Source organism: Hypanus sabinus, chromosome 6, assembly GCF_030144855.1.
Source record: "Hypanus sabinus isolate sHypSab1 chromosome 6, sHypSab1.hap1, whole genome shotgun sequence".
NCBI classification, from domain to species: Eukaryota; Metazoa; Chordata; class Chondrichthyes; order Myliobatiformes; family Dasyatidae; genus Hypanus; species Hypanus sabinus.
The window spans coordinates 180,545,248-180,559,625 of NC_082711.1; the positions used below are offsets into that span (position 1 = coordinate 180,545,248).

At 52.3% G+C, this 14,378-nt stretch overlaps 1 protein-coding gene across 1 annotated transcript in view; it reads right to left on the minus strand.

The window, feature by feature from the left end:
* wdr81 (WD repeat domain 81) overlaps window positions 1–14,378 on the minus strand; it is a 51,637-nt gene that overhangs the window by 1,704 nt on the left and 35,555 nt on the right. The window contains exons 5-9 of the mRNA XM_059973737.1: window positions 13,704–13,854; window positions 6,106–6,771; window positions 4,268–4,413; window positions 3,395–3,574; window positions 1–294 (exon numbers count right to left, since the gene is read on the minus strand). The exon at window positions 1–294 is cut by the window's left edge and continues 1,704 nt beyond it. Of these exons, the coding sequence (XP_059829720.1) occupies window positions 1–294; window positions 3,395–3,574; window positions 4,268–4,413; window positions 6,106–6,771; window positions 13,704–13,854 (1,437 nt within the window). The remainder of the gene's footprint in view (window positions 295–3,394; window positions 3,575–4,267; window positions 4,414–6,105; window positions 6,772–13,703; window positions 13,855–14,378) is intronic.

Genomic DNA, 14,378 nt, shown 5'->3' on the forward strand with positions numbered 1-14,378 from the left:
ATCCGATCCCAGCAACAGGAGCCGTTTGGCGGGCAGCACCGCCAGGGAAGTGAGCACCCCGCGGAAGTTCTCCAGACTCAGCTTGCTGCTGGCCGCGGGGACAGCACCATCCAGCGAGTAGATCCCGATCCGGTTGGCCACCGTGCCCGCCACGATCTCGTCTCCATAGAGGTCGAATGTGTGGACAGGGTCAGAGGGCGACTTATAGAGCTGCATAGGTTTCGGCTCGGACTCCGTCCACACGGTGAGGGAGTGGTCAGTCGAAGAGCTGACCAGAATATTCCCTTCGGCGCACTGGGGTGGGGGGGGGGGGAGAGAGAAAGAGGACAGTCAGGGACAGAGGGGCACTTGCCCAACCACACCCCTCACCTCCCCAAAGCAGGGCCCAGGGCTGGGCACCACCAACTGGACTGGAGGGAGAGAAAGGGAGGGGTGGGGGAACAGGGGACCATGCAAGGGCCATGGCCGCAGGGAGACAGGGGAGTCATGGGGGTCAGAGAGGGGATGGGGGAACAGAGGGGGGGACTGGGAGATGGGGTGGATAGGTGGCAGGGGTGGGTGGGGAGGGCTGACAAGGGTAGGGAAAAGGGGGAAAATGGAAGGAGGGGAGAGCAGAGGGTGAGGGAGAGCGGGGTCGAGGGACAGAAGCCTCACCAAGGCTTGTCAACTACAACACAATGTCTGAACTCTCATACTCAATACCCTGACTGGTGGACAGAGTGCTCAGTGCACGCTGGACAAGGTGCCTGGGAAATGGAAAGGTCTGAAGGTAGTTAAGTCACTTAGACAGATGGTGTATACCCCAGGGTTCTGAAAGAGGTGGCTGAAGAGCTTGTGAAGGCATTTTTGTGGATCACTAGATTCTGGAATGGTTCCAGAAGACTGGAAAATTGCAAATATCACTCCACTCTTCCAGAAAGGAGAGAGGCAGAAGAAAGGATGTTACAGGCTGGTTAATCCGACCTCCGTGGTTGGGAAGATATTCAAGGCTATTTTTAAGGATGTGGGTACTTGTTGGCTCATGATAAAACAGGCCGTAGTCAGCATGATTCCTTCAAGAGAATATCTTGCTTGACAAATTTGTTGGAATTTTTTGAAGAAATAACAAGCAGGATAGACAAAGGAGAATTGGTTGATGTTGTGTACTTGGATTTTCCGAAGGCCACACATGAGGCTGCTGAACAAGCTATAAGTCCAAGGTACTACAGGAAACTTTCTAGCCTGGCTAAAGCAGTGGCTGATTGACAGAAGGCAAAGAGTGGGGATAAAGGAAGGTTTTTCTGATTGGCTGCTGGTAACCAGAGTTGTTCCACAGGGGTCTATGTTGGGACCGATTCTTTTTATGTTATATGTCAATGACTTCGATGACGGAAGTCATGGCTTTGCTGCAAAGTTTGTGGATGATACAAAGACAGGTGGAGAGGCAGGTAGTGCTGAGGAAGTAGAGAGGCTATAGAAGAACTTAGACAGATTAGGAGAACGAGCAAAGAAGTGGCTGATGGAACACAATGCCGGGAGTGTATGCTCATGCACTTTGGTAGAAGAAATTAAAAGGTAGACTATTAACTAAATGAAGAGTAAATAGAAAAAAAATACTGCAGTGCCAAGGGAGTTGTGCAGGATTCTCTAAAGGTTAATCTGCAGGTTGAGTTCGTGGTGAGGAAGACAAATGTGATGTTAGCATTCATTTCCAGAGGACTAGAATATAAAAGCAAGGATGTAATGTTGAGACTTTATAAAGCACTGGTGAGGCCTCACTCGGAGAACTAAGAGCAGTTTTGGGCCCCTCATCTTAGAAAAGATGTGCTGAAACTATAGAGGGTTCAAAAGAGGTTCACAAAAATGATTCTAAGATTGAATAGCTTGTTATTTGAAGAGCATTTGATGGCTCTAGGCCTGCATTCACAGGAATTCAGAAGAGTGAGGGGTGACCTCATTGCAACCTATCAGATAGTGAAAGGCCTTGATAGGGTGAATGTGGAGAGGATGTTTCCTATAGTGGGGGAGTCTAGGACCAGAGGACACAGATAGAGTGGATGTGAAGAGGATGTTTCCTATAGTGGGGGAGTCTAGGACCAGAGGACACAGATAGAGTGGATATGGAGAGGATGTTTCCTGTGGTGGGAGAGTCTAGGACCAGAGGACACAGATAGAGTGGATGTGAAGAGGATGTTTCCTATAGTGGGGGAGTCTAGGACCAGAGGACACAGATAGAGTGGATGTGGAGAGGATGTTTCCTGTAGTGGGGGAGTCTAGGACCAGAGGGCACAGATAGAGTGGATGTGGAGAGGATGTTTCCTGTAGTGGGGGAGTCTAGGACCAGAGGACACAGATAGAGTGGATGTGGAAAGGATGTTTCCTATAGTGGGGGAGTCTAGGACCAGAGGACACAGATAGAGTGGATGTGGAGAGGATGTTTCCTATAGTGGGGGAGTCTAGGACCAGAGGACACAGATAGAGTGGATATGGAAAGGATGTTACCTACAGTGGGGGAGTCTAGGACCAGAGGACACAGATAGAGTGAATGTGGAGAGGATGTTTCCTGTGGTGGGAGAGTCTAGGACCAGAGGACACAGATAGAGTGGATATGGAAAGGATGTTACCTACAGTGGGGGAGTCTAGGACCAGAGGACACAGATAGAGTGAATGTGGAGAGGATGTTTCCTGTGGTGGGAGAGTCTAGGACCAGAGGACACAGATAGAGTGGATGTGGAGAGGATGTTTCCTATAGTGGAGAGTCTAGGACCAGAGGACACAGATAGAGTGGATATGGAGAGGATGTTACCTATAGTGGGGAAGTCTAGGACCAGAGGGCACAGATAGAGTGGATGTGAAGAGGATGTTTCCTATAGTGGGGGTGTCTAAATCCAGAGGACACAGCCTCAGAATAGAGGGATGTCCTTTCAGAATGGAGATTAGGAGGAATTTCTTTGGCCAGAGAGTGGTGATTCTGACATGTGACAGTGGAGACCAAGTCTTCCTGCATAGTTATGGCAGAGGCTGATAGATTCTTGATTGGTCAGGGCAAGAAGGGATACGGGGAGAAGGCAGGAGACTGGGGCTGAAAGGAAAATTGGACCAGCCATGATGAAATAGCAGAGTAGACTCGATTCTATTTCTATATCTTAAGGTCTGGTGATCTTTTTTACCCCCGTCTACCTGTGACGCTACTTTCAATAAACCATACACTGGAACTGCTCGGTGCTGCTGTTCTGTTATGCTGACCGTTCAAAGCACACCCTACCCTGGTTTCACTTTCCTAAATGCATCACCTCACACTTACGACAAATACAAATGGACCCAGGACTCCAGTGGTGCTGAGGCAAGTTGAGAAGTTGGGAACTAGATAGTCTGCAGTATGTCCATCATTCAGACGCGACCCAGACCACCCTACCTTCAGCTGAAGGATGTCGCTCTCATGGGCTGGCCACACTTTCAAGATGAGGCCGGTCCGGATGTCCAGCAGGTAAATGTACCCCGAGGAAAAGCCCACGGCCGCTGAACGTCCACTGGGGCTAATGGCCATGCAGCGGATCAATCCAGCACTGGCGTTCATCCCAAGCCGAAACTCGTGCTGCCAGAGAACGATGTACTCATCAGTCTACCATGTCCTATGGCACGCCCCTTCACCGGCATAGGAGAAACAAATCCCGAACAAGTCCAACCTCCCCTTCCTATGCACCATCCCCAACACCATCTGCACCCCCTTTTAATCAAAACTATAAAAGTTACAACAAATGCACAAAGTACAAACATTCAGTATTTATAAGACAGTGAATAATTCACATTTAGATATTTACAGTCAATACTGAGGGGACCACTGCTCCCAGAAATTCTTCACTATAACCCACTGTGATCGCATGCTCCTTCTGCAAGACAGCCGGACACGAACAACCCCCCCCCCCCCCACAGTGTGAACCTCCCTCGGTACTGCCCCCCACAATGTGACCCTCCCTCGGTACCACCCCCACAGTGTGAACCTCCCTCGGTACCACCCCCATAGTGTGAACCTCCCTCAGTACCACCCCCACAGTATGACCCTCCCTTGGTACCACCCCCCCAAAGTGTGACCCTCCCTCAGTACCACCCCCCCACAGTGTGACCCTCCCTCAGTACCACCCCCATAGTGTGAACCTCCCTCAGTACCACCCCCACAGTATGACCCTCCCTTGGTACCACCCCCCAAAGTGTGACCCTCCCTCAGTACCACCCCTCCCACAGTGTGACCCTTGCTCTGTGCTCCCCTTGCTGTGGGAGGGATGATTACCTGCAGTCCGGGTTTACGGGGGTCGATAAAATGCAGCAGGGAGTCTGACGTTCCGACCAGGAGGCTGCAGTGGGGAGAGGGCATGGCTGTCACAGCTGTGATTGGATTCCGGGAATCAAAACCATCGAATATCCGAATCGATTTTCCTGGAAAACACAAATGTCAGAGCCGGGGTGAGTGGAAATGACAAGGTAGGAGGGGGAGACACTGGTGTCGGATCGTGAATCAGTGGGACCACTGTTCTACAGCTGGTGGGGTTGGGGGCCTGGTGACTGCCCACCCCAGCAAAGGAAGATGTGGGGGTGGTGATTGGTCACATCACCACACTCTCCCCCACCCCGCCACCCCATAGCTCCTAGCCCACTGGCTGGCCCCCGTTACTGGTGCAGTCCCCCGCAGGTACACGAGGCTCTCCCATCAGGTGTCTCCTCACCGTTATCCCCCAGGGTTGGGGGCTGCCCTTGCACAGTTCTGTCCCCCAGGGTGAGAAGGTTTAACACTAGTGGGTGTACATTGAAGGTAAGGGGAGGGGTAGGTAAAGGGTCCACTAGTCACTTTTTTTTGCATACTTTAGAAGTTTTGTAAGTCTCTTCAAATTCCTAATTAATTGTAGATGCTGTCATGAGTCCTTAGTAACTGCATCGAGATGTTGGGCCCAGATCTTTAGACATATTGACACCCAGGGAATTGAAACTGCTCACCCTTTCCACTGCTGATCCCTGGATGTGAAGAAGGTAGGAATCTTCTCCTACCTTCAGCACATCCATTACAACAAAGCCCTTTCAGGTTGTGGTGACCTCTGCTCCTTGGGCCTCTTTTCTCCACTTCACTCTACAGATAGGGTCAAAGTGATGTACAGCACAGAAATAGGCCATTTGGCCCATCTAGTCCATGCCAAGAGCATTTAAACTGCCTACTCCCATCGATCTGCACCAGGACCAAAGCCCTATCCAAGCTCACCACCACCCCTTGAGCTGGCATGACCCTCTGAGTGAAGAAGTTTCCCGTCATGTTCCCCCAAACTTTTCACCTTAACCCACGACCTCTGGTTGTAGTCCCACCCAATCTGAGTGGAAAAAGCCTGCATTCATTTACCCTGTTTATACCCCTCATAATTATGAATACCTCTACATCTCCCCTCAATCTTCTATGAAGTTCTAACCTATTTAAATAGGTCAGTTCCTCCAGACCTTTTCTATTTCCTCTGCACTTCTTCAATCTTATTTATATCGTTCCTGTAGATAAGTGACCAAAACTGCACAATATATTCCAAAATGGGCCTCACCAACATGTTATACAATTTCAAAAGAACATCCCAACTCTTGTACTCAATACATTGATTTACGAAGGCCAATGTACCAAAACCTTTCTTTATGATCCTATCTACCTGTGACTCCACTTTCAATATATTACGGATCTGTATTCCCAGATCCCTTTGTTCTCCCACACTCCTCAGTGCCCGGCCGCTCACTGCGTAAGACCCACCCTGATTGGCCCTACCGAAATGCAACTCCTCACATTTGTCTGCATTAAGTTCCAGCTGCCATTTTTCCAGCTGGTCTAGATCCCTCTGCAAGCCACGATAGCCTTCCTCGCTGTCTCCTACAGCCCCAAATCCAGCACAACATGGTGTCAAAGAGACTCACTTCTGGGAAGGGGGTAAAATCGAGGGACACGAGCCAAAAGAACAGAGATTGGTGGGCATGTTCAAGGGTCTGAAAGGCTTGCTCCTGCCTGATCCCCTCCCCAGGCCAGGGGTCTCACCTGTGAAAGGGTCGCAGATGTGGATAGTCCGATTACCTCATCCCCCCCTCCCCTCCCCAGGCCAGGGGTCTCACCTGTGAAACAGTCCCAGATGTGGATAGTTCCATCGCAGCTGGCCACTTGCTGTAGGGTGTCCAGATGTTGTGTTGCGAAGACGGGGCGGCGGTGCTGGGCATAGGTGAGGTGGGGGCCCACGGCGTGGCTCCCATCCCCCCGGTTGTAGAGGGGCCATAGGCGGACAGTCCGGTCCCTGCCAGCGCTCAGGAAGAAGTCCTCAGCGGGGAGGGGGCAGAGTGCGCGAATGGCACTAGTGTGCCCGCGAAAGCACTGCAGGGGGATCTGATGGAAGTGGCAGCGTTGGTCTTGGTGTGCCCGGCCCACCTCATACTGCCAGTGCGCCAGCCAGTTGCCGTCCAGCCAGCGGCCGCTGCGAACCAGGTCCTGTTTCAGGCCGCCAGGCTCGTGGGGAGGGGGCTCCCGTGACCCCAAACCCGTCCCTGCTCCCGGCCAGCCTGCGGAACGCCATGCCACCTCGATCCGATTCCCCACAACGCCACTGCCGAAGATACCACTCTGCCCGTCTTCAACTCCTGCACCCCGCCACAAAGGGGGCTGACTGGCATCTGGCGAGGGAGGTGTGGGGCTGCCAGACGCCCAGGCGCTGACCTCCTCCTGGTAGCGGGCGGCAAGGGCTCGCACCCGCCCATCGTCCCACCGCAGCTGCTGAGACAGGGTGTCTCCTGCAGCAGAACAGAGGGCAGGATTAGTAGCAGGGGGTAAGACCCATCCCCTTTAAACACCCCATACCACATACAGATCACAACACTGCCCAATCGTTCCAAACCAACACCCACCAAAGGGACACAGTTTCCTCTTCTCTACCTTCCCCCCCATACTTCAATCTTCCCTTCCCTAGCCTGCTGCCCAACCCAACAGACCTTCTCACTCGGCTCTCTACCATTCAGCCCACTGTCTGCTCTGCTCTTCCATCATGGCTGGTTTATTTCCCCTCTCAACACATTCTCCTGCTGTCTCCCCTTTAAAAACCCTGCCTGAATCAAGAAAATATCAAACTCCGCTTTAAATATACCCAATGGCTTCCCCTCCACAGCATCTCAGGAACTGAATTCCACCGACTCACCACCCTCTAGCTAAAGAAATCCTTCCACATCTCTTTTCTAAAGGAATCTCCCTCAGCTCTAAGGCTGAGAAGACAGGACAGATACCACCTACACTGACCCAGGAGAGGACAGATACTACCCACACAGACCCAGGACAGGACAGATACCACCTACACTGACACAGGACAGGACAGATACCACCCACACAAACCCAGGACAGGACAGATACCACCCACACAAAACCAGGACAGGACAGATACCACCTACACTGACCCAGGACAGGACAGATACTACCCACACAGACCCAGGACAGGACAGATACCACCCACACAAACCCAGGACAGGACAGATACCATCCACACTGACCCAGGACAGGACAGATACCACCCACACTGACACAGGACAGGACAGATACCACCCACACCGACCCAGGACAGGACAGATAACACCCACACTGACCCAGGACAGGACAGATACCACCCACACAAAACCAGGACAGGACAGATACCACCTGTCAGAAACACACTGAGTCGAAAAATAAAGTTTACCGTTCTGCAAATTGCTGAGACTCAGTGTGTTTCTGACACCACCCACACAAACCCAGGACAGTACAGATACCACCCACTCAAACCCAGGACAGGACAGATACCACCTACACTGACACAGGACAGGACAGATACCACCTACACCGACCCAGGACAGGACAGATACCACCTACACCGACCCAGGACAGGGCAGATACCACCTACACAAACCCAGGACAGGACAGATACCATCTACACTGACCCAGGACAGGACAGATACCACCCACACCGACCCAGGACAGGACAGATACCACCCACACAAACCCAGGACAGGACAGATACCACCTACACAAACCCAGGACAGGACAGATACCACCCACACTGACACAGGACAGGACAGATACCACCCACACTGACACAGGACAGGACAGATACCACCCACACAAACCCAGGGCAGGACAGATACCACCCTCACTGACACAGGACAGGACAGATACCACCCACACAAACCCAGGACAGGACAGATACCACCCACACTAACACAGGACAGGACAGATACCACCCACACTGACACAGGACAGGACAGATACCACCCACACAAACCCAGGACAGGACAGATACCACCCACACTGACCCAGGACAGGACAGATACCACCCACACTGACACAGGACAGGACAGATACCACCCACACAAACCCAGGACAGGACAGATACCACCCACACTGACCCAGGACAGGACAGATACCACCCACACTGACCCAGGACAGGACAGATACCACCCACACTGACACAGGACAGGACAGATACCACCCACACTGACCCAGGACAGGACAGATACCACCCACACTGACACAGGACAGGACAGATACCACCCATTCAAACCCAGGACAGGACAGATACCACCCACACTGACACAGGACAGGACAGATACCACCCCAAAAACCCAGGAACAGGACAGATACCACCCACACTGACACAGGACAGGACAGATACCACCCCAAAAACCCAGGAACAGGACAGATACCACCCACACTGACACAGGACAGGACAGATACCACCCACACTGACAGAGGACAGGACAGATACCACCTACACTGACACAGGACAGGACAGATACCACCCACACAAACCCAGGACAGGACAGATACCACCCACACTGACACAGGACAGGACAGATACCACCCACAATGACACAGGACAGGACAGATACCACCCACACTGACACAGGACAGGACAGATACCACCTACACTGACCCAGGACAGGAAAGATACTACCCACACAAACCCAGGACAGGACAGATACCACCCACACAAACCCAGGACAGGACAGATACCACCCACACTGACACAGGACAGGACAGATACCACCCACAATGACACAGGACAGGACAGATACCACCCACACTGACCCAGGACAGGACAGATACCACCCACACTAACACAGGACAGGGCAGATACCACCCACACTGACACAAGACAGGACAGATACCACCCACACTGACACAGGACAGGACAGATACCACCCACACAAACCCAGGACAGGACAGATACCACCCACACTGACACAGGACAGGACAGATACCACCCACACTGACACAGGACAGGACAGATACCACCCACACAAACCCAGGACAGGACAGATACCACCCACACTGACACAGGACAGGACAGATACCACCCACACAGACCCAGGACAGGACAGATACCACCCACACTGACACAGGACAGGACAGATACCACCCACACTGACACAGGACTGGACAGATACCACCCACACTGACACAGGACAGGACAGATACCATCCACACTGACCCAGGACAGGACAGATACCACCCACACTGACACAGGACAGGACAGATACCACCCACACAAACTCAGGACAGGACAGATACCACCCACACTGACACAGGACAGGACAGATACCACCCACACAAACCCAGGACAGGACAGATACCACCCACACTGACACAGGACAGGACAGATACCACCCACACAAACCCAGGACAGGACAGATACCACCCACACAAACCCAGGGCAGGACAGATACCACCCACTCAAACCCAGGACAGGACAGATACCACCCACACTGACACAGGACAGGACAGATACCACCCACACAAACCCAGGACAGGACAGATACCACCCACACAGACCCAGGACAGGACAAATACCACCCACACTGACACAGGACAGGACAGATACCACCCACACTGACACAGGACAGGACAGATACCACCTACACAAACCCAGGACAGGACAGATACCACCTACACTGACCCAGGACAGGACAGATACCACCCACACAAACCCAGGACAGGACAGATACCACCCACACTGACCCAGGACAGGACAGATACCACCCACACTGACACAGGACAGGACAGATACCACCCTCACTGACACAGCACAGGACAGATACCACCCACACAAACCCAGGACAGGACAGATACCACCCACACTGACACAGGACAGGACAGATACCACCCACACTGACACAGGACAGGACAGATACCACCCACACAAACCCAGGACAGGACAGATACCACCCACACTGACACAGGACAGGACAGATACCACCCACACTGACCCAGGACAGGACAGATACCACCCACACTGACACAGGACAGGAAAGATACCACCCACACTGACCCAGGACAGGACAGATACCACCCACACTGACACAGGACAGGACAGATACTACCTACACTGACCCAGGACAGGACAGATACCACCCACTCAAACCCAGGACAGGACAGACACCAGCCTCACTGACCCAGAACAAGTACCGGCCACATTGATCCAGGCAGGGACCACTCAAACCGACTTTAGATGTACCCAATGACATGGTGTCCACTGCCATCTGTGGCAATGAATTCCAGATACACCACCCCTGGGCTACGATAGTTCCTCCTTGTCTCTGTTCTACAGGAGCATCCTTATATTCTGAGTCTATGTCCTCTGGTCCTAGACTCCCCCACGATAGGAAACATCCTCTCCACATCCACTCTATCTGTGTCCTCTGGTCCTGGACTCCCCCACTATAGGAAACATCCTCTCCACATCCACTCTATCTGTGTCCTCTGGTCCTGGACTCCCCCACTATAGGAAACATCCTCTCCACATCCACTCTATCTGTGTCCTCTGGTCCTAGACTCCCCCACTATAGGAAACATCCTCTCCACATCCACTCTATCTGTGTCCTCTGGTCCTGGACTCCCCCACTATAGGAAACATCCTCTCCACATCCACTCTATCTGTGTCCTCTGGTCCTGGACTCCCCCACTATAGGAAACATCCTCTCCACATCCACTCTATCTGTGTCCTCTGGTCCTAGACTCCGCACTACCGGAAACATCCTCTCCACATCCACTCCATCTGTGTCCTCTGGTCCTAGACTCCCCCATTATAGGAAACATTCTCTCCACATCCACTCTATCTGTGTCCTCTGGTCCTGGACTCCCCCACTATAGGAAACATCCTCTCCACATCCACTCTATCTGTGTCCTCTGGTCCTGGACTCCCCCACTATAGGAAACATCCTCTCCACATCCACTCTATCTGTGTCCTCTGGTCCTAGACTCCGCACTACCAGAAACATCCTCTCCACATCCACTCTATCTGTGCCCTCTGGTCCGAGACTCCCCCACTACAGGAAACATCCTCTCCACATCCACTCCATCTGTGTCCTCTGGTCCTAGACTCCCCCATTATAGGAAACATTCTCTCCACATCCACTCTATCTGTGTCCTCTGGTCCTGGACTCCCCCACAATAGGAAACATCCTCTCCACATCCACTTTATCTGTGTCCTCTGGTCCTGCACTCCACCAGTATAGGAAACATCCTCTCCATATCCACTCTATCTATGTGCTCTGGTCCTAGACTCCCCCTCTATAGGAAACACCCTCTCCACATCCACTCTATCTGTGTCCTCTGGTCCTCGACTCCCCCACTATAGGAAACATCCTCTCCACATCCACTCTATCTGTGTCCTCTTGTCCTAGACTCCCCCACTATAGGAAACATCCTCTCCACATCCACTCTATCTGTGTCCTCTGGTCCGAGACTCCCCCACTATAGGAAACATCCTCTCCACATCCACTCCATCTGTGTCCTCTGGTCCTAGACTCCCCCAGTATAGGAAACATCCTCTCCACAGCCACTCTATCTGTGTCCTCTAGTCCTAGACTCCCTCACTATAGGAAACATCCTCTCCACATCCACTCTATCTGGTCCTAGACTCCCCCACTATCGGAAACATCCTCTCTATCTGTGACCTCTGGTCCTAGACTCCCCCACTATAGGAAACATCCTCTCCACATCCACTCTATCTGTGTCCTCTGGTCCTAGACTCCCTCACTATAGGAAACATCCTCTCCACATCCTCTCTATCTGTGTCCTCTGGTCCTAGACTCCCCCACTATAGGAAACATCCTCTCCACATCCACTCTATCTGTGTTCTCTAGTCCTAGACTCCCTCACTGTAGGAAACATCCTCTCCACATCCACTCTATCTGTGTCCTCTAGTCCTAGACTCCCTCACTATAGGAAACATCCTCTCCACAGCCACTCTATCTGTGTCCTCTAGTCCTAGACTCCCTCACTATAGGAAACATCCTCTCCACATCCACTCTGTCTATCTGTGTCCTCTGGTCCTAGACTCCCCCAGTATAGGAAACATCCTCTCCACATCCACTCTATATGTGTCCTCTGGTCCTAGACTCCCCCAGTATAGGAAACATCCTCTCCACATCCACTCTATCTGTGTCCTCTAGTCCTAGACTCCCTCACTAAAGGAAACATCCTCTCCACATCCACTCTATCTGTGTCCTCTGGTCCTAGACGTCCTCACTATAGGAAACATCCTCTCCAAATCCACTCTGTCTATCTGTGTCCTCTGGTCCTAGACTCCCCCACTATAGGAAACATCCTCTCCACATCCACTCTATCTGTGTCCTCTGGTCCTAGACGTCCTCACTATAGGAAACATCCTCTCCAAATCCACTCTGTCTATCTGTGTCCTCTGGTCCTAGACTCCCCCAGTATAGGAAACATCCTCTCCACATCCACTCTATCTGTGTCCTCTGGTCCTAGACTCCCTCACTATAGGAAACATCCTCTCCACACGCACTCTATCTGTGTCCTCTGGTCCTAGACTCCCTCACTATAGGAAACATCCTCTCCACATCCTCTCTATCTGTGTCCTCTGGTCCTAGACTCCCCCAGTATAGGAAACATCCTCTCCACATCCACTCTATCTGTGTCCTCTGGTCCTAGACTCCCCCACTATAGGAAACATTCTCTCCACATCCACTCTATCTGTGTCCTCTGGTCCTAGACTCCCCCACTATAGGAAACATCCTCTCCACACCCACTCTATCTGTGTCCTCTGGTCCTAGACTCCCCCACTATAGGAAACATCCTCTCCACATCCACTCTATCTGTGTCCTCTGGTCCTAGACTCCCCCACTATTGGAAACATCCTCTCCACACCCACTCTATCTGTGTCCTCTGGTCCTAGACTCCCCCACTATCGGAAACATCCTCTCCACATCCACTCTAACTGTGTCCTCTGATCCTAGACTCCCCCACTATCGGAAACATCCTCTCCACATCCACTCTACCTGTGCCCTCTGGTCCTAGACTCCCCCACTATCGGAAACATCCTCTCCACATCCCGTCTTTCCAGGCCTTTCAATCTCCAACAGGTTTCAATGAGATCTCCCTCATTCTCCTTAACTCCAGTGAATACAGGCCCAGAGCCATTAAATGGTACTTCATACATTAACCTTTTCATTCCTAGAATCTTCACAGGATACTCTCAAATGCCAACTCATCTTTTCTTAGATATGGTGTCCATAACTGACCACGATGGGGTCTGATCAATGCCTCAGCATTACATCCTTGTTTTTACATTTTCCCTCCTCCCGCCCCACACTCATCCCAGTGGGGGGGCCCAGCATTACCCTGTCCTATCCTACCAACACTCTTCCCCCGCACTCCAACGAAGACTCTCCCAGCACCCTACCCATCAGGCGGTTGAAGAGGACATAGGCAGAATAGGCCATCTCCAGGCTGAACACCTCCTCAAGCTCCTCGAGGGCAGCAAGATCCCAGCCTCCTCCAAGCTCAGTCTCGGACACTCCGGCCCAGTCCCGGGCGTCTGCGCTCAGTCCCAGCTGCAGGGAATAGCACAAAACTCAACAAGGTCACCAGCAGAGATTGACCAGGATTCTGCCTGAATTAGAGAGGGTACAGAGGAGATTGACCAGGACGCTGCCTGGATTAGAGAGGGTACAGAGGAGATTGACCGGGATGCTGCCTGGATTAGAGAGGGTGTGGAGGAGATTGACCAGGATGCTGTCTGGATTAGAGAGGATGCAGAGGAGATTGACCGGGATGCTGCCTGGATTAGAGAGGGTGCAGAGGAGATTGACCAGGATGCTGCCTGGATTAGAGACGGTGCAGAGGAGATTGACCAGGATGCTGCCTGGATTAGAGAGGGTGCAGAGGAGATTGACTGGGATGCTGCCTGGATTAGAGAGGGTGCAGAGGAGATTTACCAGGATGCTGCCTGGATTAGAGAGGGTGCAGAGGAGATTGACCGGGATGCTGCCTGGAATAGAGAGGGTGCAGAGGAGATTTACCAGGATGCTGCCTGGATTAGAGAGGGTGCAGAGGAGATTGACCAGGATGCTGCCTG